Source organism: Salvia miltiorrhiza, chromosome 3 (assembly GCF_028751815.1).
Source record: "Salvia miltiorrhiza cultivar Shanhuang (shh) chromosome 3, IMPLAD_Smil_shh, whole genome shotgun sequence".
Classification (NCBI taxonomy): Eukaryota; Viridiplantae; Streptophyta; class Magnoliopsida; order Lamiales; family Lamiaceae; genus Salvia; species Salvia miltiorrhiza.
This window is the reverse complement of record NC_080389.1, coordinates 61,325,825-61,353,667: the sequence shown is the minus strand read 5'-3', so window position 1 is coordinate 61,353,667 and position 27,843 is coordinate 61,325,825. Positions and strand designations below refer to the sequence as shown.

General features: G+C 36.3%; 1 protein-coding gene, 1 long non-coding RNA gene and 2 pseudogenes across 7 annotated transcripts; 2 read left to right on the top strand and 2 right to left on the bottom strand.

Annotated features, from left to right (window-relative positions):
• Positions 1–2,783: 2,783 nt before the first annotated feature.
• Positions 2,784–6,555, bottom strand: LOC131015175 (uncharacterized). The gene is made up of 2 exons (XR_009098469.1): positions 6,057–6,555; positions 2,784–5,424 (listed from the first exon to the last, which is right to left on the bottom strand). It is a non-coding gene; the product is annotated as an uncharacterized LOC131015175 (long non-coding RNA).
• A 432-nt stretch (positions 6,556–6,987) lies between these two features.
• Positions 6,988–11,516, top strand: LOC131015174 (probable boron transporter 7). Of its 6 annotated transcripts, none has more exons than XM_057943445.1 (14): positions 6,988–7,143; positions 7,881–7,989; positions 8,107–8,189; positions 8,317–8,503; positions 8,608–8,746; positions 8,824–8,989; positions 9,080–9,246; positions 9,365–9,538; positions 9,621–9,716; positions 9,795–9,914; positions 9,997–10,310; positions 10,395–10,674; positions 10,911–11,048; positions 11,131–11,516. In XM_057943445.1, the coding sequence occupies exons 2-14, from the start codon at positions 7,886–7,888 to the stop codon at positions 11,158–11,160; spliced, it is 1,998 nt and encodes a 665-aa protein (XP_057799428.1). In that variant the 5' UTR covers positions 6,988–7,143; positions 7,881–7,885; the 3' UTR covers positions 11,161–11,516. The 6 variants fall into 6 exon arrangements, with proteins under 6 accessions (XP_057799428.1, XP_057799430.1, XP_057799427.1 ...); XM_057943447.1 differs by having other exon boundaries at positions 7,030–7,143; positions 7,878–7,989; XM_057943444.1 differs by having other exon boundaries at positions 7,039–7,134; positions 7,878–7,989.
• Positions 11,517–12,277: 761 nt separating this feature from the next.
• Positions 12,278–16,785, bottom strand: LOC131015172 (potassium channel AKT1-like; annotated as a pseudogene).
• Positions 16,786–17,068: 283 nt separating this feature from the next.
• On the top strand, positions 17,069–19,566 carry LOC131015173 (cytochrome b-c1 complex subunit 7-like; annotated as a pseudogene).
• The last annotated feature ends 8,277 nt before the right edge of the window (positions 19,567–27,843 follow it).

Here is a 27,843-nt window from a genome sequence, read left to right as displayed (position 1 = left end):
TAAATAATAATTTTCATTTAAACCTCCACTTATATAAGAGGAAAAGATGAATGAAAGTGGCGGTGGCGCCACCAAGCGAGAGAGGCGGAGCTGTCAATGAGTTTTAATACGGCCAAAACACCAAACGCGGTGTTATTCCAAATCCCAAGTGATAGTAATTACCCATTGTGGGACCCACACGAATTGGCCCATTAAAAACCAAAATTGCTGGTTGGAAATTTTGGTATTTTTCTGATTACAGTATTTATTGGGCCTTTTTCGTTTATTTCGTGGAAATTGTGGAAAACGTTTTGGGATAATAATAATATTTTTGCTAGGAATTAGGTACAGAAAATAAAATTATTGGGGGCATAAAATTATCATTTTACAAAAAGTGAGTATTTTTTTAAGTTTTTATTTGAGTGGATGAATTTTAATTTTACTAAAAAAAGTGGGTACTCTCGTATATTAACTCTTAATTAAATGTGTTATTTTAGGAACTATTTATTGTCATTTTTTAAATGACGAATGAGAGCCATATTGTTTTTTTTTTGTGAGTTGGTGGAAGGAAAATTGTGGCCATTGAAATAATAGATAAAATAGTGTTGATATTGATCACAATTCAAAGTCACTTTCAGAATTGTCCAATGTTTTATAGAGTTAGATTGAATAATTATTTTTCAAATGTTTCACCTAATTCAGTGGTAGTGACATATATTTGAATATACGAATCCACTGATTGAACTATGACCGAATTTCCTAAAATAAATTCTATTTGCTTATGATCAGGTGAATGCTCTCGTCCAATATTATGCTAAACGACAGCATTTTTTTTAATGACAATTAGAGGTGGATAAAAATAATTAGAAAAATTAACTGTGAGTGCTTAATAGGGAAAGATCATCATGTCTTAGATTTTTTTAGTATGTTACAGTGAATATAAATCTACCAAATTGCGGCTACATACATTCATCTAAATTATTAATTTAACCAAGTATAATTGAGTATGCCCACCCTTAATTATTAATATAGCTTTAAAATAAGGGTTTACAAAATATTGCTTTAAAATAATTGATTAGTGACATCCCTTTATGATATCAGTATTACTTTAATTGTTATTATTGCATGTGTTCATGAATTTATTGATGTGATTACAGTAATGTTGGATAACCATCTCATTCAAAAGTTTAATTAAGGTGTAGAGGTGTATTATTCGACCTTTTAATTTGATTTCTTTAATCAAATAATAATGTCATGTCAATAATTAACAACATGATTAATTAACAAAATTACGCTCAACTGCAAGTTAGATCTTGAGTAATGTCAATGCCAATTAACTAGGTGAAATAATATAAACACTAAATATTTCATATGAGGACATGAACTAAGATAATTTTAATTTGTTTTTTCATAAGATTACAAAATGCAATCTCAGTTATGATGAAATTTCTCAGCGACGTGTTTGGTTTCTCCGCTGCCATATTCCAAAGCTGAGGTGAGACAGTCAACAATGAATGAGTGATTTGTGTGGAAAATGGCTTTTGAAAATTTGACACCATATTATAGTTGTATTCCAAATGAGTCCTCCGTCTTGCAAATTAGTCCAAACTAAAAAAGTATAATATTATTTTTTCTCAATATAGGGTCAACTTCTATTAAAATAATACTACTAAAAGTGATAACAATGGCTTGTTTTGATGGTGTCATTATTATTATTGTTCTTAAAAGAAATACATAAACATAATATTCCATCTGTCCAGCAAATATGACTCACTATTTTTTAACACAATTATTAAGAAGAAGAGTGATTAAATAATAAAAATAATAGATAATTATGGAGCCCATAATTTTTTTTTTATAAAGGAGAGTAATTTCATTTTTGGAACGAATCATTATAATGAGATAGATAAAAAAAGAAAAATAATTCATTATTATTAATAGGACGAATGGAGTATATATTAAGATAAAATGTCTTATGTATTTTAGTAGTACAAGCTTGCTCTTGTTATTTATAGTACTGATCTAAGTAAATCATACCTATAATTAAAAGAAACGAAGTAAGTAAAAAAAATTAGAAATCAATGTAATTTACGAAGGAATAGGTTTCTCATGCAGATATACACCGACACTTGTGAGTCATATTAGAGTTTATGTGTATATCCACATCTCATATAAAAATAATCCAAAGCAAATAAAATTAAAAGGAATCACATCCCTATATGCAAACTGATCAATAGAAGACCGTGTATATATATGGCCATCAAATAAAATGATAACCATATACAAGAAAAAAAAATATTCAATAACAAACAACATACTCAATTCGTCCCATTATTATTGGCTTATTTTTTTTTGAAATGTTCCATTAATATTGACATATTTTTATTTTTAATAATGATTTTACATTATAATCAACATGACCCCGCACATCTTTACTCATTTTTGCACTATAATTTTATTCTTCTAAATATCAGTGTTCAAAAGAAATAGGCCAACAATAACGAGAGTTTATTAATGTGTTAATATACATTAGTAGCCTAAAATATAAAAATAATTTTCAAAAAAGCCACAACTATAAAATTATAGTAAAAGTAGCCATTTTATAGTGAAAAGACAAATATATCCTCAATGAGACCCACAAAATCCCTCTCTCTCCTCTCCTCTCCTCTCTCTCTCGACTTGGGTTTGGTGCTAAAGATTCCACTGCAACTCTTTCAAACCTACTCTACCTTTCTCTTATTTTATCACTAATTCTAGTGGTCTTCCTTTCTTTTTTCTTTTGTGTAAAGAGTGCACAAAAGCTAATGGAGAAAACAGCAAAAAAGGAATTTTCTTTAAAGAAAAAAGAGTCCCCCTCTCCCTCTCTCTCTCTCTCTCTCTCTCCCCCTTTCTTGTTTCCACGGCTGCACCTACCCAAGCTGTAATTAGAGTCGAAGGAGTAGTTCACTTCATTCTCTACTTGTTCCCGTAGAAACCCCAGAAAAAGAAAAGAAAGAAAATAAAGTGTTAAAGAAAGTAGTATTTTCCCGTGAGAAGAAGCTCTAAAAGAGAAGAAAAGGAAAAGATTCATGAAAGCTCCATATGCTGCCCCAAGTTATATTTTTTTTTTTAATTTTTTCTGTAACTTTTTTTTTCCCGAATTATTCTGCATAGAAAGATAATATATGCTGGAAAAGAGTTTTATTAATCACACACGCGCGCACAAACAAGTATTTCAACTTTCAAGAAAAACCCATAAAAAAGATGGTATCTTTTTCTTCAAACACAACAACTTTGCAGAGACAGTCTGCATGAATCGGTGGAGACCCTCTTCCACAGAAGCGCTCGCCGGCAGACAGTCGAACGACTCCGCCGCTTCCACAGAAGAGCTCCGCGGGCAGGGACGAAGGAGAAGCCCACGCCCCACCGCCGCTACTGCCCCGTGATGGGACCCTCTTCAACCTCCCATCGCAATGATCCATCACCACCTTGGATTCGGACGACATCTTCGCCGAGAACCCTTCTCTCGGTCCTCTCTTTTTCTCCGGCGCTTCTCTCTCTCCCTCTCCCAAATCGTGTACTACTTGTGTACTGAGGAACCAGGTTTTGTGTACAATTTCGTGCACTTGATAACTATGGATGATGCCAGGTTTCGTGTACGTCTTTGTGTTCTAATTAACAAATTTCGTGTACTATTCGTGTATGCCTTCTTGCACTTGATATCAATAAATAATAACAGCTTTCGTGTACTGTTTCGTGTTTATGTTTATAGGTTTCGTGTATTATGTCGTGTATTGAAGAACATGATCGTGTATGCACGAGATATTGTACACGACTATGATCTTTTGGACACGACACTAGACACGAAATCAAATAACATACTTTTAAATGATTTGGCATCGATATGGATGTTAACATTTTCATTTTCATTGAGAATTATGCTTCAAATCGCAAAATAAACTTACTTAACACGGTTTTATTGAATTCACTATTGAATTATTGAAACGTTAAACTTACAACTTTGTAAAAAACACTCATATAAATATTAATGAAGTAACTTAAGATCTATATGGATAATAAGTCATATTGTTGTTTTAAAGACATTCTCAGTAAAGATTATAAAAACTACTCAGTGGGCTCGTTGCACTAATTTATAATGATCGATCAATTCAAAAACGATCTAAAATCAATTATCCTATACGGTGCACGAGATTAGGGTACACGAAACCTTCGTGTAGTGCAGTGGTTCGTGTTGTGTTTCGTGTACCCTAAGGATTCGTGTACCCTAATCTCGTGCACCGTATATGATGATTGATTTCAGATCTATTTTTGAATTGATCGATCATTATAAATTAGTGCAATGAGCCAATTGAGTAGTTTTTATAATCTTTACTGAGAATGTCTTTAAAACAACAATATGACTTATTATCTTTATAGATCTTAAGTTACTTCACTAATATTTATATGAGTGTTTTTTACAAAGTTGTAAGTTTCACGTTTCAATAATTTAATAGTGAATTCGATAAAACCGTGTTAAGTAAGTTTATTTTGAGATTTGAAGCATAATTCTCAATGAAAATGAAAATGTTAACATCCATATCGATACCAAATCATTTAAAAGTATGTTATTTGATTTCGTGTCTAGTGTCGTGTCCAAAAGATCATAGTCGTGCACAATATCTCGTGCATACATGAACATGTTCTTCAATACACGACATAATACACGAAACCTATAAACATAAACACGAAACAGTACACGAAAGCTGTTAATATTCATTGATATCAAGTGCACGACGGCATACACGAAACCTATTTCTTCAGTACACGAATAGTACACGAACTCTGTAAATTAGAACACAAAGACTTACACGAAACCTGACATCATCCATAATTATCAAGTGCACGAAATTGTACACAAAATTTGGTTCCTTAGTACACAAGTAGTACACGATTACATAATTTAATCACAATTTCATCCAACATCCAACCGCCAACAAAAGCTCCAACACACAAACACAACATTGGCTAAAAACAGTCCAAAACACATATATTAGCACATTCATAGGAGCAATATCATAGATCGAGTATTGATTTAATTACATTAATGTATTAATCATTATATAAGTCATAGGTGAATGATTTGGTCAATAGATTCACCATGTTAGAATGGACCGTGAATAAGGAAACAATAATAACTAGTGGAGCAATCTCTTTATCAACAAATTTCATGAAATAAATCTAATAATATTTCTTATAAAAATATAAAAAAAATATTCAGCAATAAATCTAACTGGGGGTGGTGGTTCTTCATACTCATCGCGGGCGACATTTCGTGGGCCTCGTCGTCTTCCCCTCCGCCTCTCCGGCTGCACTTCGACCTCCTCTTCCTCCAAACTCTCTTCGGACGCGGGACGTCTCTTCCACCTCCTCTTCGTATTGAGGATCGGATTGGGTGTCACTCATCTTCTACACAAAAATATAGATATTGCAGACTAGTGTCACTAAAAGGAATGGAAAAAGAAAAAAATATGAATGAATGTGCGGCTGATTGTGATGGAATGATGTATGGGAAGAAAAGAAAATTGTTTGATGATGATGGGTTTTATAAAACCCTACTGTGACTGCGAAGTAAGAAGACTAGGGAACTTAGGGAACAAAGTGATCTTTTTATAGATTTGAAACCACCTCCTGAGGAAATAATACACTCATGCAGGGGCGCTCTCACCCATGATCAACAAAAGTAATCAAGATTCCATAACTTTCTTTTAGAACAAATGCTGAAACACTCATCATTGTTTTTTAGACTCCTTTTTATATATAGTACATACAATTAGCAAAAAGTTGAGTAAGAATAGACACACGCATGCAAATGCAGGTTTGTCACTATCCCACATTTCAAACTAAAAAAAAAAAAAAATCTTGCCAATTAATATGAGAATGCATCGATTTATCTGAAAAATAATAATCTTTTAAAGAAATATATCATTTTTTTTTAATTTATGAATCAGGCGTCTACTTATTTTGCCAAGAATTCAGGAAAATTTAAACATACTCCAGTCCTTTGAGTTGTTCGATTCGAGGAAGAAAAAATGAATTACCTTGACTAAAGCGTGAAACTCTTGTGGAAGACGAGCGAGGCGGCGTCAAGCTGTGGAAGACGTGCTTAGGGCTTCAGGCGACGGCGTGAAACCCCGATGGCAGACGAGCGAGGCGGCAGCGACGTGCTTAGGGTTTCAGGCGGTGGAATAAGGCTGCACGCTCAACCTCTATCACAGGCGACGTCGGCGGTGGAACCAGGCTGGGCGCGCGGCGACTCTCGCTCTCTCTCAGTAGGGAAGACGCCGGCGGATGGGCGAATCCATCATAGTGCAGCGGCAGGTGTTTGGTGAGAAGTAATGAATGAGGGAGGGGCGGGTGTTTGGTGGAGGAGAAAACCTTAAGTTTGGTGATATGTATTGAATGCATACGTGAGAACTGAGAATATAGGAGAGAGAGAAAAGTTTTTGTGGGCCAAATTTAAGGAATAAAAGGAATTGTTTTTTTCAAATAAAAATGTTGTTTCTATATTTAAGAGAGAGAGAGAGAGAGAGGAGAGAAGAGAAGAGAAGAGAGATGGAAGACAGAGAAGAGAATAAATCGAGAGGGAGATGAGAGAGGGGATGATAAAGTTGTACCTTTCTTCCAATTATCAATTATGTTTTTTATTTTATTTTTAATATATTATTGTTATATTATTTATGGGCTCCACTGAGGATACATTTGTCTTTTCACTACAAAATGGCTACTTTTACTATACTTTTATACTCATGGCTCTTTTGAAAATTGTTTTTATATTTTAGGCTACTAATATATTTCCCCCTTTATTAATAATAACAATAAGAAAGAATATTGGCGAAAGGTTAGGGGTAGTTATGTAATTTTGCAATAATGAGATGTCGAAATTCAATTTCCAAAATAGAGAAGAAAGATATTGACCGTGTAAATTGACAGCAAATATTTTTCACAACAGCAGATACAGTGGGCCCACTGCCCTCCCAATGTCCGATGTTTTTATATTTTCGAATTCACAACATTCGCTGCTCGACATCCATTCCTCCCTCCCTCCCTCACCACCCTCTCTCTCTCTCTCTCTCATGAACTGAACAAGAGTGGAAATAGGAAGCGTAACAAAAACGAGTAAGAGAGGTAGAGTTAGGCATTTTCTGTGCTCCTCCTTCATGCTGCCGGAAAAAAATGATACATTTAAAAAAAAAATTAGGATTCTTATTCGACTATTTTTGTTGTTTTAAGAATTAATCAGATCAGCCCATTGTGTGCAATTTCGTGGTTATGATATATGCTATTGCAATTTTTAGAATGTGTGGCTTATTTTAATTTCATGGGTTGTGTAGTTAGTTGGTGGCGTTATATGATATTGGATGGTTTATAGGAGAGCGCGAGATTCAATTGTTTTTGCAACTGCTTTTGCTTGTTCTGGATTTGGATGGACCATCCACGTTATACATTTATAATTACGCGTATATAAGCACAATTCTTGCGATAAATTTGATGCCTGGTGTAGTTCATCACGTGCACTAGCGGAAAAAGGGAGCCTCCGGTTCGAATCTAACCCGCCCCCCTTGAACATTTTCTTGATTATGGGAAATGCAGCTCTGATGATCTGTTTAATCCGGGAAATGGGTTATTTGTTTGTACGATTCATCTCATGAATGGTGTTGCAAATGGGAATGAAACGATGATAAAGATCGGTTTTTTGGGATCATATTTGCACCCTAAAGTAGTTTTCTGCTTTTGATCTTAAATAATTTGTTTAGATTCTGATGCTGCTTGATTCATGCATCAATGCTGTTATGGTGAAGATGATAATTGTGTTGCATTTGTACATTTGTTGAGATATTGTGTTTTTTTCTTGATTATAGCAGACACCATGGATGGCCTCAAGACTCCGTTCAAGGGAGTCGAGAAGGATTTCAAAGGGCGGTTGGCATGCTACAAGAAGGACTGGCTCGATTCCTGTGGCTCGGGCGCAAGGTCTGCCTTTTTGAAACCTTGCTATTGAGTGATGGAGGAGGGTATATATATATATTGTATGATGTTCTGTTTGGACAAAGCTCTGAATTTGATCTCTGTTGTCATTCGCCATCGCAGGATTCTTGCTCCAACGGCCTATATTTTCTTCGCTTCTGCTCTCCCTGTGATTGCCTTTGGAGAGCAACTGAGTCGAGAAACAGGTCAGTTATCCTTTTGATTTCCTTGAACAATAATTTAGTAAGAAATGAAAGTTGAGCCCCATAGAGTAAGATTCTCCCACTTATTGAAGTAATTGTTGGCTAATAAGCTTCTTTGCTTTTGTATCAGAGGGAAGCTTGAGCACCCCCGAAACTCTTGCTTCTACAGCTATCTGTGGAGTCATTCATGCGATTTTCGGTGGTCAGCCGCTATTGATCTTAGGGGTTGCAGAACCAACCATCATTATGTACTCCTACCTGTATAGTTTTGCTAAAAAAACTGTGGGAACACAGTTGTATCTAGCCTGGGCTGGGTGGTGCGTAACTAGCCTCGATAATTTTCTTTCCGTTAAATCTTTTGCTTGCAAATTCTAGCCATATAGCATGTTTGGTGATCTTTTGCATTCAATTTTCTTGTCAGGGTTTGTGTCTGGACTGCTTTGATGCTGTTTCTTCTCGCTATATTCAATGCTTGCACCATCATCCGGCGATTTACAAGAGTAGCAGGGGAACTTTTCGGCATGTTAATCACTGTTCTTTTCCTTCAAGAGGCCATCAAGGTAAACTTACACTAGCTGGTCCGGTAACAATGCTCTAGGGTGATTGCGTTTTGTAACTTCTATTGCTTGAATCACAGGGTGTGGTGAGTGAATTCAGCATTCCAGAGGGTGAAAATGCATCCGAAGAGAAATTCCAGTTCCAGTGGCTTTACACTAATGGATTACTCGCTATCATATTTTCTTTCGGCGTCCTTATCACTTCCCTCAAGAGCACGCAAGCTAGGTCCTGGCGTTATGGTTCAGGTACGGTGAGTTTATTGAAATGCTAACCCAAATCATGTCGTGGCATTAACTACATCGTATTGATTCACATCCTCTGGCCTATTTGGACAGGCATGTTTAGGAGTCTTGTTGCAGATTACGGAGTTCCTTTGGCGGTTATAGTATGGACTGCGTTGTCCTATAGTATACCACGCAATATCCCTTCAGGAGTCCCAAGACGGCTTTTCTGCCCGGATCCTTGGGATTCTGAATCGTTGTATCACTGGACTGTGATGAAGGTAATTAGCTCGTAAATAACCTGTTTATAGCTCTGTACTATGATATATCTTTTGATACAGTTGTTTGATTTCGTCTAGCACGTACACGTACTTAATGTTTCATTAAATGGGATTTCAGGACATGGGGAAGGTACCAGCAGCGTACATTTTTGCTGCGATAATACCTGCTTTGATGATCGCAGGTCTATACTTTTTCGATCACAGTGTAGCTTCACAGTTGGCACAGCAGAAGGAATTTAATCTGAAAAAGCCATCTGCTTACCATTATGATATCATGCTTCTGGGAGTGATGGTATGCGATTTAAAATGCTATCGTTGACTGTTCTGAGTTTTGTTTCTGCTCTGCTGAGAGTTGTACCTTTTCGTCGTTTCAGACATTGATTTGTGGATTACTCGGACTACCTCCTTCGAATGGTGTTCTTCCGCAGTCCCCTATGCATACTCGGAGTCTTGCAGTCCTCAAGAAGCAGGTAGGAGTCGCGACTCTGTAGAAATTCTCACATCATATGAGCGAAAAAACTGTTTAACAATCGGGTGGTGATCTGCAGTTGATACGGAAGAAAATGGTGAAGTCCGCAAAGGAGGGCATGAAATTGCAAGCGAGCAACTCGGAGATATATGGGCGAATGCACGCAGTGTTTGTTGAGATGGAGGGCGGTGCTGCTTCAGTACGTGCTCGTTTCTTGTCTCGTAGTCGTCCCATCTAAGCATGAGACCAGTAGTTAAGATCTAATTTCGTGTTTGCTGCAGCACGCTGCGGACAAAGACCTGGCGAGCTTGAAGGAAGCTGTCATGAGCCATGATGATACAGATTCAGACAGCGCCTTTGATCCTGAAAAGTGTATTGATCTCTACTTGCCCGTCCGAGTAAACGAGCAACGAGTCAGCAACTTGCTGCAATCCATACTCGTGGGGGTCGCTATATGTGCCACGCCCGTGCTCAAGATGATACCTACCTCGGTCTTGTGGGGATACTTCGCCTACATGGCCATTGATAGTCTCCCCGGTAACCAGTTCTGGGAGAGGATCCTTCTGCTGTTCGTTCCACCTGGCCGTCGCTTCAAGTAAGCCTCTCGTATATCACATTCTACGAATCCGAGATAAGTAGTGGTTTTTGAACTCACTCGTTTGATTATTTACTCGGGCAGAGTCATCGAGGATTTCCACGCCTCGTACGTGGAGGGGGTGCCGTTCAAGTACATCTTCATGTTCACGATCTTCCAGCTCGCCTATCTTCTGCTGTGCTTCGGAATCACATGGATACCGATTGCCGGGATACTGTTCCCGTTGCCCTTCTTCCTCCTGATAAGCATACGAGAGCACGTTCTTCCCAAGATGTTCCCGCATCACTATCTTCGCGAGCTGGATGCAGCCGAGTACGAGGAAATCATCGGGCGCTCGTTCAGGAACCGGAGCCTATCCATCAAGGTAAGTTTCGAGAGGAACCGAATATCCAAATACATACTCCCTCCGTCCCACTTATTATGGCTCCTTACTGTTCGGCACGGTTATTAAGAATAAAAGTGATAGAAAGTGGTGGAGCCCATAACTTTTTGTGAGAGAAAGTGGTTTCCTTTTTCGTACTGATGGGACGGAGGGAGTAGTCTTTAAGCTCTCAAACCACGTCGAAAACTGACTCTTTTGAGTTTTTATGTGGGAAGCAGGATAGGGAAATGCCTGACATTGACACTGATGGAAGCTCCCCTGATGTATCTTCTGCTGAGATATTGGACGAGATGACGACGCGCAGAGGCGAACTGAAGCACCGGTCAGTGAGCTTCAACGACAGGCAACAGCTTCAGGTTCGATTTTTTTCATTTTTCCACAACGGAGTAGTATCCGTTTACTTTTGAGGATTAGTCTAAACGGACTGTGTTTTTGCAGACTGTGCCGGAAGGTTCGGGTGGGGCGTAAACACAGGATTATCGACACGGGAAGCGCGTATAGCAAGAGCAAGGCGTGCAGGAAATGGGAGAAAGGATGAAGGGAGAAACGCCATTATAGGAAGAAGAAGTAATAGGCTCTTCTTTTCTCTTAAGGAAATGATGAGGTGCAAAGGCTCTTCCTTTTTTCTGGCATTTCGAATTTTGGCCAAGTCAAAAGGAAATGTTGCAGAGAAGGCTGCTATATATATATGGTGTGGCCAAGATGAAGCTATGGATTTCTTCTGGGTTTTCACCTCATGCATACACTATTGAATTTCTAATATTTGGGTTAGGAATGTAAGTCACGTATGGATATATAATGGAATGGATTGAAATTCTTTCTTACTTCGCAAATGGTCCGGACAATTATTAATTAGAATTTATTAATACCAATTAATGTTCATTACTATTAATTAGAGATTAATAATTTGATTAAGAGTTTATTAATTTTCAGTTAAAATTTAATAAAAAAAAGGGCATCAGGGCGATGCACGCAAGACCACTTCATCGTCTTCATGTATATACTTCCTTCGTCATATTATTTGCGACTTATATTTTATCGGCACATAGATTAGAGATGTGTAAATCGGATAAAAGTAGTGGGACTTATGTATTTTCAAGAGTGATTGTTGACTTTTATGGACTGAACCGCAAATAATATGATGGATCAACATAGAAAACGAGCCACGGATAGTGAAACAAAGGGAAATATACTATATACTCCCTCCGTCCCAACGAAAGTGATGCGCTTATTTTTGGCACGAGATTTAAGGAGAATAAGATTGTAGTATAAAAGTGTGTAAAGGTGTATGTGGCCTATTGTTTATAGAGTAAAATTATTACTAAAATAGGAAATGCATCACTTTCGTTGGGACGGTTCAAAAAAAAAATACGCACCGCTTTCGTTGGGACGGAGGGAGTAATAATTAACTTGTTTGTAGAAATTCTTGTGTTGGTCTCACTTCTCTCTTTCTCTTTACAGTAAATAAATTTAAAGATTTGCTTGGACTCTAAATAGGAAGCATAATACATGAAAATATTAAGGTATATATTTTCTTGTAACTCAATATATATTTATAGTGAATCACACATAACATCAAGGCAGATTATCCAAAATCAATTTTCAATAACGTTGGCCATTGCAAATTACACGGATCTACAAGAAAGAAGTGGTGATGAAAGACATGTATACAACGCTAGGATTTGCTAAACTCCTATGCTTACAACAACAAACACAAATCAATTCAAAACATGATAAAACAACAACATTTCCTGCTAAATTTGGACAGCCGATACTTCATCTTCACTAGCCAGGACAAGATGATCACCATCTCGTACTGCAGCCAAATCTTCAATCAAATAACCATCTTTGGTAAGGACTTTCGCGGCGCGTAAACCAAACTTCCGGTACCCGACCTCAACCAGCTCTGCGATGGATCCGGGCAGAAGCACGAGCTTCCCGGCCGTGTCACCCTTCTCCGGACAACTGAGGGTCACCCTAGCGCAGCTCTGCGCCGTCCCAAGATTGTAAGAACCTGCACAGTTTGATGATGTTTAAGGTTAATTATTATGATGAACCATCATTCCAAGTAAAATGTACTAGGCCGGATTTTAAGATACTGACGTTCGGTTTGTCTTTGGCCAGCTGTGATGATCCCTGCAAGGGAGCTTCTCAGATGTGTCTGCCTTTTCCTCGTCTTGACATCATCGCTGTCCGAGCTTCGCTCTCCAAAACCTACCCTCTTCTGAGCAGGTGGCTGAGGCGAAGCACTCTGGCCTTCTTGGTGTCTCTTGTGCTCCATCGACTGCGCCTCTGTTTGCAGCAAAGCTTTGATCTCTTCATTGCCCTGATGGTTGGCTAAGGCTCGTGGCGTCCAGCCATTTGCGTCTGGCTTTTCTGTATCAGCTCCCTGTTCTATCAAGAACTTGCAAATTTCAACATTTTCATGAGATATTGCCGAGTGCAGAGCTGTGGTTCCGTGGCTGTCGGGCTGCGCTATGTCCCCACCGAAGTTGACTATTTCTTGAAGCAAATCTTTGTTGTTCTGCTCGGCCGCAAAGCAAGCAAAGTACCCTACGTCGCCAGAAGACAACGTCGCCCCATTGTCGCTCAGCACCTTTATCACAGCCTCATGTTTTCCCAATATTGCATCCCATAATGGAACATTTCCTTCAGAATCTGCACGGGAATGTTGTAATATTCAGACCAAGGTAATAAATTATACATGGTTTTGTAGGTTTTAGTTAACCTAGTAGAGGTACCTTTCATGTTGGGGTTCGCCCCAGAATCGAGAAGGAGAAGAACACAATCTAGAAATCCTTTTGATGCTGCGAGATTCTGCACATACACAATGCCTCTACCTTCATAAACTAGTGTGCTAGCAACGTGTGATTAAGACTCGGAGAATGCAGATTAGCCATTACCAAAGCTCTGCGCCCATTGCAGTCCAACTCATCCGGATCCATACCTCGTTTAAGCATCTGATTCAACAACAGATCATCACCTCTGTCTGCAGCAAAGCATAAGCTCAGAGGCATGTCGAATCTTCCATTAGCCAGCATTTGCTCTGTGTATGTCAAGATTTCTTGCATCACCGGATCTTTGTGCTGTTTCAGATGCTGCAACAAAACAACCGACACAATCGCATACAACCAAATTCTATATAGGTTTGATTACTTAGGTATAACATTAGGTTATCACACCAAGATCGTCTGTCAAAATAACGACTGCTTTTTATTTACCTCAAGGAGATTGTTCATAATTATTGTTGCATCTCCAACGTTATTCTGGAGAACATTCATAAATGCAGTACGACTGAGCCGCAGCAGCTGGCTCAATCTCTTTGTTCGAACAGTAAAAACTTGTGGTCTGTAGCAAAGAACACCAACTTCACCACAAACATCCCCCGTCTTCATGCCCCCGACAACCTAGAATCATTTGTAACAGACATATTATAGGACCATTTGCATCTTCAGTAATGATAATAAAGCAGTAATGTTTGTCAATAATGTTTGGCTTTTTACCCGTTCCATTGCATTTCTGTGTGAAATGAGATCCTGTCATCAAGAAAAATGTGTGGTTACTATACTTCAAACATTAGCATACTACATACATCCGTGCAGTAATAGAGGAAAAAGATGGACAACAAGAGAGAGAGAGAGAGAGAGAGAGCTTACGGCTGCCCCATTAACCAGAATATACAAATCTGTCGGTGTTTCATTTTGTAAAATTATATCTTCTCCATGGGGGAAATACTCAGGTTTCATGATCGAGACCTGCAAGCATAGACCGTAAGAAATACAAAAACACAAAACTTTGTTTTCGCAATGCATTATTAGTAACTATGTGAGTACCAAATAGATATCAAGATAACAAGCGTTGTTTTGGTACTGAAACAAAAGGTAATGCTGAATTGTGCAGCAATGGTTTACATCTAGGGTAAGCTATTTTCCCATCATCATCGTCATAGTTGTGATTTCTTTTCCACATTTGGGATAACCACAGATAAAAACTGAAGTTCTGATAAAATAAACGAAATCGAACAATCTAGACTTGCAACATTACTACACATCAACTTCTTAGACAATGATAACACGACAGAAAGGAAGTAAAGATCATCAAATCCCTTCATCTAGTGAAATCTTGCACAAGAGAAAACAAAGACCATCCTATGAAAAAGGTGGGACGAAAAGAAAAGGTACACAAAGATAAAATGTTGGGCATTACCAGCTGAAAGAGTAGGTCATTGGACACCCCGTGGAATAAATACACTCTATCAACAAGGGAGTAGAACAGAAAATGTGAGATACTTGAACGAATCGCCTTTGGAAGGGTATCAACTGTCTCTTGCTGCTGCAGCCCCTCAGAGACGATTCTGTACTTGAGGCTCAAGTGCGCTATCATCTGTTCTTGCAGGTGCGCAGGAAGTTGGTTCCTTTTGCCAAAGCTCGAAGCAGCATTTATAGTTTCTCTCTGCAAAATGTGAGCTATGAGCTGCCTTAAATTGATGATTCAGAGAATCAGGACAGTATCAGCCAATTATTCAAGTATAGACATCACATATGCAAGATGCAAAAAAAGGTAAAAACTGCAGAAGGCAATCCAGCTGTTCCCATAAGCATTTCTACATAAGTCCATACAATTACTATCTCAGGATCGGAGATCAAACAGCATTGAAAATAGAACAAATGCACTCAACAATCACAGATGATGGCTGAAACTCTGAGCCCATATACACTTACATATTTCCTAGTTCTGTTGGTGGCTTCAACAATCAAGTTGGTGAAGTTTCCTATGATGTAGCTTGTCAATCCAAGGAAGTATAATATGTAGATGATGGTATAGATCATTTCCGGTTTGTTTACGGGATGAAGATCTCCATAGCCTAGTGATGCGACAGTGACTGTGGACCAGTACATAGATATAACATACTTGTTCCACATCGGCAATATCTCAAAATTCTCCTGTATAGCCGCGATCCATGTGTCAGTTGGATCCCTATTCATGTTAGCGACAAGATAGAAGCCGCACGCCGCGACATGAATAGAAAAAAGAGTTCCCTACACAACACAATCACAAGCTTCAGTTTGATAAAATCCATCCATCACTCTGCAGCTAGTGTCTCAAGACACTCACACAAGTAAGCTTTATGGTTCGAACTGCAACGTAGTTGAAGTTCGTGTCTTTCTCCATTCTGCAGTTGTACTAACAAAGCTTCATGTATGCATACAAAACTGAATGTGGCATATATTGACAAAATGGATGCATTTTTATCATTTCCAAACACAACATGTACCTCTCAAACATTGCACTGACTCTCCTGATACGCCAGAGGCGAAGCATAGTGAAGTATCCATACACATTGACATTGTGCAGAATTTTGTGTATCAACTCATAATGGCATGGAGGAGATGACATCGAAGAGCAGCCCCGTTCTCGCATACCTCAAAGCGATCCGCTTCCTGTCGTCGACCAGAATATACGCCGATTTGTCGAGATAAGCGACGAAGAACGACAGCACAATGTCGACCAGGAAGAAGCCATTGACGACGTTGTCCGTGATGTTGAGCGGCCACGTAGGCCTCTCGAGGAAACCGAACTCGAACGGCGACACCCACGCCGTGTAGAAGACGAATACCACCAGCAGCGACTGCCAACCTCTGCGGAAACAACAGGATTAGGGGAAAATTGCTGTAACGGCGACATGACCAAACCCAATCACAAAATCTACGCAAAAATTAACATGCGACGGTGATGATGAACACGCACATGTAGTGGCGATCGAGGGGAGATACGATGAAGGGGCGGAGCTTGTGCTTGGGGGAGGATTGGGCGCCGAGGGGGGGAAGAATGCCTTCGGGAAAGCTCTGCAAGCTCTGCCCCCCTTTCGACTGGGTTCGTTGGAATTCGACGTCGATTGGTTCGATCTGAGTCATTTGATCCTTCGCCTTCAACCTTGTTCTACTTCTACTACCATCAATCTGCTTTTCATGCGTGAATTTGTCTTCTGCTTAGGCGATCTTCATGATTAAGTCCTTGTTTTTTTTTTTTTTTTTTCGTTATGATTTTGCAGAAGTCTGATTCATCGTTGGTTTCAGTTGGCACTAGCTTTTCTTCTCCTATTTTTACTGTGATTCTCTCGTAGCATGATCCGGTAAAAAAGGGGGAAAGAAGCTGTAAAATTTGTTTCTTACTGTATATTTTTAGGCGTAAGTGCGAAGGTGGTAAAAATTAATTTCACTAGAAAATTAATTAAAATAGATTAGCTCTAGTGTTTTGGTAAAACCCGCTTTTAGCCCAACGACGCCCCCGTTTCTTCGTGATGCTATCCTACAGTTCCTTGCAGTTCGACCTAGAATCGCGTTGGAATGTATTTATCTCGGTTCAACACAACCAGCCCTGTCACCAAACAGAGGGTTAAGGTTAACACTTGCATCCATAGAATTATAGAGAAAGTTCTAGAGCGAGAAAGTCCAGAGGAAATCAATGGCAGTCGGCTCTAAAATCAATGGCCAGGTGGTTGGTCGACCCGAATCGGAACCCGCTAGCCGCCATGCACATGAAAACGGTGTCCACTCGCCTTCGGAGAGTCGGTAACTATTTGATGAAGATTGTGTGTTTTTGGTTTCGGAGGTGTGTAGATTTTCGAGTTTTAGCTGTCACTAATGCTTGTTTTGTGCAATTAGGTCTTCGGTATGACGATTTGTTCGACCCGATGTACGATCTGGATGTGAAGGAGGCGCTGAATCGTCTCCCAGAGAGAGGTCGTAAATGCCAGGAATCAACGGCTGAAGCGAGCAATGGACCTTTCTATGAAGCACGATTACCTTCCCGAAGATCTACAGGTACTCATTTACGATGATATTTGAATGCAAATTTTTGAATTCTGCGTTTTGAGCAGATTACGTCATAAGCTATCTGAATATATTTTAGGGGTTTTTGGATTTCATGTGTGATTTAATGTTTGAATTTTCAGTTTTTATCTTTTTAGTGACTCTGCATGTTTGGAAATGGAGATAATGTCTATGCAATGTACATTTATGGAGAGCTGCTTGGTCTGAAGCTAGTTGCTAGAGGAATTTATTTTCGTATTCGAAATCCATCCTGTTATGCGTATAATCTGTTGTTACACATTCCTGCAAAAATTTATCCTGCATTCCCTAAGCTCCATGTATAACTACAGTAGGAGATATACTGATGTAGATTTTGCCGTTAATGGACAGCGATTGTTAGTACAAAATGCTTTTCTCTTGCAATATGTGAAAAGAAACATTTTTTGTTTATATATTGCTTTTGAATGGCATCATTTTTGAGAGGTTATAATAACAATGTGGCCAAACAGACTAATCTTTCATACTAACCTAGCCGAATTCACTGATTATCCATATTGGATAACATACGATACATCATAAATCTTGTCCTTACTCTCTTGGGTAGTGATTCTTGTGATGTTTTTTTTTTCTACACATGCTAACCTGTTGTAGCTATGAGTGTTGTCCCCAGATTTGTTGCCATGGTAATTTGTCTAATCTTTTGTGCAAAGCATGTGAAGTAGAAGTCTATTCCTTGAAAAAAATAGAACTTCTTCTCGAGTGACTATTGAGAGACATGAAGCAGATACTCATTTAACCATATTTGCTCTTAAAATGCAATGTTTATCAGCTCCTTGGCTTCATATGTTGGCTTGGCTGTAACTAATTTTAAGTTGCTATTTGTTTTTTTTTTTTTGTTTTTTTTTTTTTTGGCAGTTGATTGACAATTCTGTGTTGTATTGATATTACTATTACTTGCTATTTCATCTTATGCCCTTCATAATTTTTGTATGTTGAAAGCTGTGAAAATTTTCATTTTGAATTCCTCTGATTTCTTATGAATCACTGCAATTGCATTCTCCTTCACATGATGGAGTAACTGTTCTGGATAGTGCCGTGGGAAAATGCAAGAGTAGAAAGAATAACATTTCAGTTGCATAGTGTGCGAAGTCTGATTTTCAATCATGGGCAGTGCTTGGTTTTATGGAGGGCACGAGTTGGAAATTAAGGGGGAATCACTTTCATTTCCTCTTTCATTTCCCCCATAATTGAGTGGTCCAGGAGGATTCTAATAATTAGGGAATCAGAATAGCGTTCAACCTATATATTCCCTTTAGTCAAGCGTCCATGTACGGTTCCCATTCTGCCACCTCGAAACCTTTCAACCAAGTATCTCCATTGTAACTGAGTTCATGGCTAGAAAATCACTTGTGACAGCTCTTAGCAGCAGTCAGTTTCCGTGATGCTTATTTCTTAGTAGCAGTTCGTTGCCATCATTATACTCAATTTGATTTTCTTTTATTTTCTTTTGCAGGCTATGCAGACACCATTTAGGAGCTATCTACAGGAGATGCTAGCTTTAGTAAGTTCCTAAATGCTATTTCTCAACATTATTCTCCGTAGTGTTTAGCGTTTTACAAAACGGGTCTGAAGCATTTTATCCGCTCTCTTCATCTTAAGCATTAAAGGGCAAGTCATTGCAACAAGACAACAATTTGTTGCCAAGACTGGCTTTTATTTAGAACTTCTCTCCGAAATCGAATCAATCTTATATATGGTTATATCGGTAGGTCAAGAGAGAGCAAGCCGAACGTGAAGCACTCGGAGCATTGCCCCTTTATCAGCGCAGCATTCCCTAAGAGGATATTTCTTGCTGCTGTGTGCCCTTGAACTGAATGACATAATTGAACAAGGGCAAAGTGATGTGCGTTGATTTCTAATAAGGGATTCGGTTTTTCTTTTTTGGCTACTGCCTAAGTTATCAACATATAAAAATGTTGTGTGACTTTCTATTAACTGCATCGGCATAAATTTGTACTGATGGTTTTGTTTCCTAGTAGTTATATGTGATTATATCATCAAATGTGTTTGCTTCTTATTTGATCTTTTATCATCTCATGGTTACACTTGCTTGTTTATTTGATGCATTAGCAAAAAATAAATAATTGAAAAGGTGGGTGGAACTACATTATCTAAGAAAATTAATCTGGATTTCCTATTTGAGGACATTACATGTGATGCTGGCCATGCTTAATTTATGGACCGGCTCTTGTAGTTATAGGCCATCTCCTACTTTGTCTCTTCAATTTTATTTTATTACAGCCTCCTCAGCCCAAATGGAGATTGGACATTGGAATTCCGACTGCGATTTCTTTATATGTAGGATGTAGCAACGATTATTTTCCATTTCGGTGTGAATAATTTATAATTTTATTAAATGCTGTCAAAGTGAATAATTTTATAATTTATATACATGTATATATTTTTTATTTATTCATCTTTAAATTCATAAATTTTGCCTTCCTATGATATGTTTATACAAAAAAAAGTAAGAGGGTGTTTGGTTAAGTTTGGAGCTTATAAGATGTTTCAAGAGCTTACAAGTTGTCAAAGTGTTTGGATAATTGAGCTTATGAGCTAGAGATATAATTTTTTGTTAGAGAGAGAAAATCGAAGAGAAATAAACTTAAATAATTAATGATGAAAATAATAAATTCTAGTTGAAAAATATTTGCAAAATAATTGTTGTATACGAGATTATAAAAAAATAAGTTGGGGTAGAGGTACTTATTTTTTGAGGAGTTTATAAGCTCTTGGAGCTTATAAGCTATGTAGGAGCTTATTTTGCATCAATTATGACTTTGATTTATCTTTATTTACAAAATTGCCACCGATTTGATTTGAAATAAATTTGAAGAACATTTGACTTTTTAATACAGTTGTGATCTTATATATCTTTGGTCCTTCTACTGCACCAACAACATATGATTATTATTGTTTTTTCATTCATGCAGAACCACAAAAACCCTGTCATAAATCATTATTGTATCCATTGACAAAATCTAAATGAATTAGTTAGAATCACAATTTCACGCTGCAATAAAATTTTACTCCATATTTGATCATGTGTTTAACAAAAAATAAATAAAAATAAAAATAAAAATAATCTGTATGGATGTACAATTTTCCAAAGCATGGGATCATTACTGTCTCAAAATTATTGGTGGTTAGGATGTCCCCTCAGGCCTCAAATATCATAATATGGCTGGAATTTTTCTTGTGGCTTTGTGTTACAACTTATTCAAAAATATGATACAGATCGAGAGGAAACAAACATGAAAAATAATCACATAAATATTTTTCAAGAAAAGTCATTTTTTACCCAAAGAATTCGAAAGTTGAAAAAGTAAAAAACCTTTATCCTATGGTCATGGATGAGACAATTCTGCACTTTTTTTTGGATAAATTACATAAGTAAATAAAGAAATTTAAAGATCGCGCGATGGAAAGATTCGAATCCAGGATTTTATGTCTTGAGTATTAACCTCCTGCCCCTAGATCAATATACTATCGTGTATATGTTAAATTGCATTAATTTGAAAACAGTATGAAGGTTGCAATTTGATAAATATATAAAACAACAAGTCGGCTTCTGTTGAAAAAAAAAAGAAAAAAAAATAGAAACCAGTAATGAATTGAAGCATATGAGTTCATTTAAGGCCACATTTAATTGGAGAATCGGCGTATGTCAAATAAATAAACATGCAAATCCGAGCATATATGTGTGTAATCGTTATCGCATTTACTTGAGTGGTTATAAAATTCTTTAATAAACAGCTAGGGGTAGTGATAGGATTATTTAGTCCTGCATTCATTTTTATTTTTCTAGTTACTTCCTTTATTTACTTTTTAATTTTAAAATCAACTTCTATAATATTTCTACTAGGAGTAAATTATATTCTCTCCGTCCCATTTGAAATGTCTACAAAAAATGGACACGAAAATTAAGAATTGTGTGATAAAGATGCAAAGTGAGACATTTGAAATAAGACAATTCAAAATTTGGATCATTTCAAACTGAGACACCCAAAATAGAAAATGAGTCATTTCAACGAATGGTATATTTATTTAAGATTTTTTTTACCTTTATGTTAAGCATTATTAATGTATTTCGCACTGGTGCTCGACTGCTAGATTCGAATGATTGATTATGTGGAGCATTAGTGTATTTCCTGAAAATGCTCGCTCTGTACCACTGATGCTCGATTGCTCGACTTGTAATGGTCGAACATTAGTATATCTTACCACTAATACTCAACTCGCAGAAGTCGAGCATGTCGAGCGTATTTACCATAAATATACTAATGCTCTCGACATACTCGACTCGCAGTGGTCGAGCATGTCGAGTTTTAGTGCACTTATTACTAATGTTCGACATGCTCAACTTCCGTTAGTCAAACGCGTCGAGCAAAGTTTGCAATTTAAATAAAAATAACTTTGTTTCTTTTAAAGTAAATATTTTCTACTTTTCATCTTTGGGAATGGATAAAAGTGATCATTTACCCTTCGGTTTATCCATCATATCTATATCTTATACTATATTTTATCACCCTTACAAGTAATATGCCTAGAGAAAGTTTAGATGCATGAAACTCTTTTGTTGTTTTTACATAAGTTTCACATAATATATACTACAAATACATGAAAGGAAAATAAATGTATTGCAGCAGAAACATTGCATATGGGGTATTAGGTAGGAATTGTAAGGAGTAATAGTGTTACATATATGAAAATGAAATGGATGTATAATTGAAGACAAGAGCCATTAAAGATATCCACGTGAGAAGTAAATAGAATGTGAGAAACTGCGAATTTTGCCCGAATTCGTCTACTCTGTCCCTTTCCACATGAGAGAGATAATCTTCTTCTTTTTTTTCTTTTTTTTTCTTTCTTTCTCTCTCTCTTATTGGGTCGCCATGCAAATTACTGTCGATATCTACGTGGTGCTATTCACACCCATCCATGCGATAATTAATGGGATGTAATTAAGATCATAATATGGGATTAAATAGGACTAAGATGATTCTAAATTAGCATAAGTAGGGATTAGTAGTTGAAAAAGAGTTGATAATACGAAGCGACACGTGTAAGAGTTGAATAGATATAAGTTAACATGATTTGGGTCACAATTTATTTGTTCATTTTCGGTAGAGAGACATCAACATGTGCAAATTTATGAATTATGCCCAAAATGAGGATATATTTTGTTCTTCGAAATTATGAAATTTATTTCGATTTTTCAGTTGGTATGTAGCCTTATTGATGTGTGCTTTTCATGTGCAGCACACACAGGACCACCATGAGAGAGTGAGAGAGAAATTAACTGCTATATATTTATACACAACATAAGGGTTAATTGTATATAATTGTATGTAAAGATACCAATTTAGTATTTCTAAATTTTAGTTTTAAATTAACATTATTTTTTAAAATCAATTTATATGTATACATGAACTTTTAATATTTTGGATGCATGAATTAAAATTTTGACAACAATTAATCTCACGTGATGCCAAAAGAACTCGATCCTATTACCTTATAATGAATTTCGATATTGGACTGAGATGTTTTTAAAAAAAAATTATGTTTCTATGCACATACGAATATGAGCTTATAAGTTGTTTTAAAAAGTTTATAATATTCTTCAAAGTGTTTGATAAAATAAGCTCCTCAAGAGCTTATAAGTTGTAAAAATAAGCTCTAAGAGCTTATAAGATCCAACGAACCCCAACTTATTTTTTCATTATCTTATAAGCAACACTCATTTTACAAAAATAACTCAACTATCATATTTTATTTTCATCATATATCATTGTAATACTTCATCCGTCCCACTCCAATAGGCTCAGTTTCCTTTTTGGGTAAAAAAGTTGTATTTAATTGGTGTGGACCACACCACTTTACTACCACTTTCCTACTAAAAAGTAAGTTTTCTTAATCTCCGTGCCCAAAAGAAGTGAGCCTATTGGAGTGGGACGGAGTGAGTATAATTTTATCTCTCTTCGATTTTCTTTCTCTAACTAAAAATTATCTCTCTAACTTGTAAGCTCAATTATCCAAATACTTTGAGAACTTATAAGCTCTTAAAAAAGCTCCAAAAACTTATAAACTCTTTAAAATAAGATTAGCCAAACCCCCCACTAAATCCAATTTCCAATAAAAATGATGTATAAAATCATAGTATTAATTTGTTGAGATCGAAATAGGTTGTGGAGGGACATCGAGAATCTGGGCTGTCGAGATGGTAAAAGACATGAATTAAAGGTTTTCGGCTTTGTTGGGTCACAATCCATCTTTCAATTATGATGCCAATTTGTCAGTTCCATACTCATTTTATCTCTTCAAATTTAAATCACATTCCTTATCTTCAACTCTGCAAGTGCAACCACTATGGTCACAACTAAATACACCGAAAATTCGTATATACATCCTAATCATGGTATTGAAAAATTATCGAAAATATTTAAAATTTTCGGTATATAATTTTTAGCATGAGGACAATATAGATTTTTAGATTTCGAGGCACACTATTGAACACCAAAGGTCGATACCGTACCAAATATACGTATTATATATAAATATTAAATAAATAAATTTTCGATATATTTCATATCAGCATAATACATCGAACCGAAACTTCAATATATCGATATTCGATATTTCAAATTATTAAGCACGATATCAATAGAAGATTTTCTCTGAACATAGTGTAATATTTTTTCGGACAACCTAATTTTCTCTCTAATGTTGGATAATATAAGCTTTTGGTAGTGATGTGAAAATATTTTCCAACATTACTTTTTATCTCTAGTCAACATATGATACAAAAGAAAAAAAAAGATACTATTTTCTTAATTTTTGTTATCCATCATTTCAAATAATTTTTTACAACCAAAATAAACGCTTCTAGTAAACATACATAAGAGTGACTAGGTCTACAAAATACGGTGTCACATTTTCATTATTAAAAAAACCTTTTTTAAAAAATCCAAAAATAAAATCGTATATACTATATAGTCAAACTGAAAATGGAGAATATTGTACAAAATGTTAGATTCCAAGATTTAATTTCTCCCCATCCAGGACAAATATATCCACAGAGAAAATCCACCATGCTCTCAAAACAACAAATTATACTAGTACTATTTAATTTAATTTAAACTCAATTATTAAAAAAGATAAAAGAAAAAAAAGAGGCCAAGATTGATCCACGGCCCACATCTTAATTCAAGGCTGTGATCTCAGAGGCCCACAAAAATTACGAGCTCTAACCTGTCGAAGAAAAGCCCAATAAACAACGCATGATACTGGTTTTGGGTCTGCATTACCCCCACGTGGGGCCCATTCCGCTTGCTGCGGGCCCCGCACGCCTCGTGGCATGTCTCTTTTAGACTTTTACCCCCCTCTCTCTAATTAAGATGAGCCGACCTCGGCTTACTCAAAAGGTTAGTTTTGTCCTTTTATCTCAATGTCCTGTTTTATCTATCCGAGGGGTCGCCATCACGTCAAATAATTGAACAACATTGCTACGACTATGATACAAGGCAAAGATTTATCAAAACTTTTTGTGAGCTTCTTTCTATCCATCTTTATGTAAATTCAATCAGCGTTATAATGTTGTGGTTTTGGAAGGTTATGATGTTGTTTAGAGATGAGGTTTGGAAAGTGGTACGCTCGATTCACCGAGTTCGTCTGTGGCGGAGCCCGATCAGAATCGAGACAAGAGTTTAATTTTGTTTAGAGACGTGGTTGTTTGCGATTGAATTTTTTTGAGATTACTCAAGAGATTGAGTTGTTCCGGCATTATTATTCGAAATTATTTTTTGTCATAGAGAAAGAGATGAAGACTCATAATCGAAGATTAATCCTACGCGACACTGTCTCTGAGAATTAAGTATTGGCATATATCTATCGATTGAACAGGAGATTATAAAATTAATTCTATCTAATCCTACGAATCAAACAGTCCCTAATGGAGGTGGTTGGCGAATAGGCGAATATAGAGCATCACAGATGGATCGGATTTACTAAAGGTGTGTTTACTTTTGTTGTAAAAAATTTAATTGAAAAATGATTGTTGTGACGGAATAGAATTAAAGAGCACAATCAAACAGAAAACGTAAAGAAGACATAGATTTACGTGGTTCACCCAATGGCTACATCCACGGACACAGAGGAGAACATATTTTATTATGCGGCTAGGGTTACAGATTACAGATCTCAAGTATATATAGTACTGAGATAAAACACCCAAATTGGGTGAAAAAATGATGAAGCGAGCCCCCCGAAATGCGAAGCGGGAGATTCAAGACATAATAACAATGATGAACAAGGAAAGGTGAAAAAAATACTACTTACTATCATTTTTTCCTTCTTTTTTTTTCTTATCATATGTTTATTTTTTTTTTTTTTTTTTTTTTTTTTTTTTTTTTTGATCGGTCAAAGTCATGTTAGATGTTAGTAGTTAGTTCCCCATCCACTCCAAGAACCACCTTATCTCTCCATTCACCAAACTCCACCTTATATCTCCAATCACCTTATCTCTCCATTCAATGTTTACTAGAGATGAGAATGTGAGAAAATGTTGGAAAATATTTTCACACCCCTTCCTTAGGATAATATTATCCAAACATTGAAGAGAAAATGGATGAAAAAGGGATGCGCGAGAAAATATTCCACCCTATTCGAAGAAAATTTTTCATCATAGTAAACATGTGAAAATTGTGGAAAATAAGTGAAAATACATTGTTTCTCTCCTTTTTCATCAAAATAAACGCATCCTAAATGAACATGCAGAGACGGATCTAAAGGCCAAGCCACCCCGGCCGTCGCCCGGTCAAATTTTTTTTTTGTTACCTATAAATGTATGATTTTAATTTTTTTTATCTATATATGTTAATCTCGTCCGGTCATAATTGTGTCATTTCAAATAATTATTCAAGATTCAACTCATTTTCTTTACTAAAATTTTATTAGAATCATCAGGTGAAATCTTGCCCGGTCATTATTAAATTTCTAGGTCCGTCCCTGTGAACATGATATTACAAAACTAATTATTTTGATCTAATTCCACAAATCAAATAATGGAGACGAAGAAAGGTGGTAGAACTATATAATGTGGTCCGAGTCATTTACTAAATCTGTTTGAAACATGAGTAGTGTTCAAATTAGTAATGTTCATTTCATTTCCACTTCCACCTATATATTTTATAAATATTAGGTTATTTTTATCGACATTGCATGCTAGAACTAATTAAATTTCTTGGCATTTTGTATCGACTCATGTAATATAATAATACATGCAGTCTTAAAAAATAAATAAAAAAAAGCTCATCCTCATCCAACCTTATTTCGCGAAGTGCAGACATTTGGAGAGCAATTTGAGGGTAAGTTTCTGACTAAATCCGACTTTCGTTCAATCAAGCACATGGATTCACTATCAGACAACTTCTTCAGTTTTTTGTGTGCGTCGTCACTAATTTTCACCTTCTAAATTTGGAAATCCAAAATTGAAATCAAACTCTTTTTAAAATAGGCTAAAATTGTAAAATTACAATCTTTTTAATAATATTTTTTAATAAATTACAATTAGGAATAAAACAAGAGAAGAAAACAGTAAAATACAAATTACTATGATCATTTGATGGAATTCTCGTCTGTCACCTCATGATCGTTTGTCACCTTTATCGCTCATGGTCGCCCAGCCAGCCCCAAAACAGATCACAAGGTCTCTCCACTCTTTTTGTGACCGGTGTAAACTTATTATTAGTTTATTAAGTTTTATTTTGATATTAAATTAAATGTTAAATATATTTTATGTATTATATCAAAATAAAAAATAAAAAACACTCATTTTTATTTTGACACTCATGTTGCTATAGCTATATACACAATATAATTCTATTATTTCACTACATATAACACTAATTTTTACTATTAACAACTTTATTATTCTATCTTAATTTATTGATACTGTTTTAATTAGTATTTAATACTTAAAAATAACAATAAAATTATGATATAAAATATTGCAATTAGGTGATTGGAGCCGTAGTGGTCGTGGACGAATTATTCAAAATAGACTGTGGCTGATTAAAATGGATATTAATGATTACATAAAATAGAGAAAATAATTAAATATTAAATAAATTGCATAATTGAGTGCCAGAGCAAATAATTAAATAAGTTGGATAACTGAGTGATTTAAGGTGGTTGTCTATAAAATAAATCTAAGAAATTATAAGTTACTTTCAAATTATTCTCCTAATTCTAACTAATTTGATCAATATTTTTTTTGGAT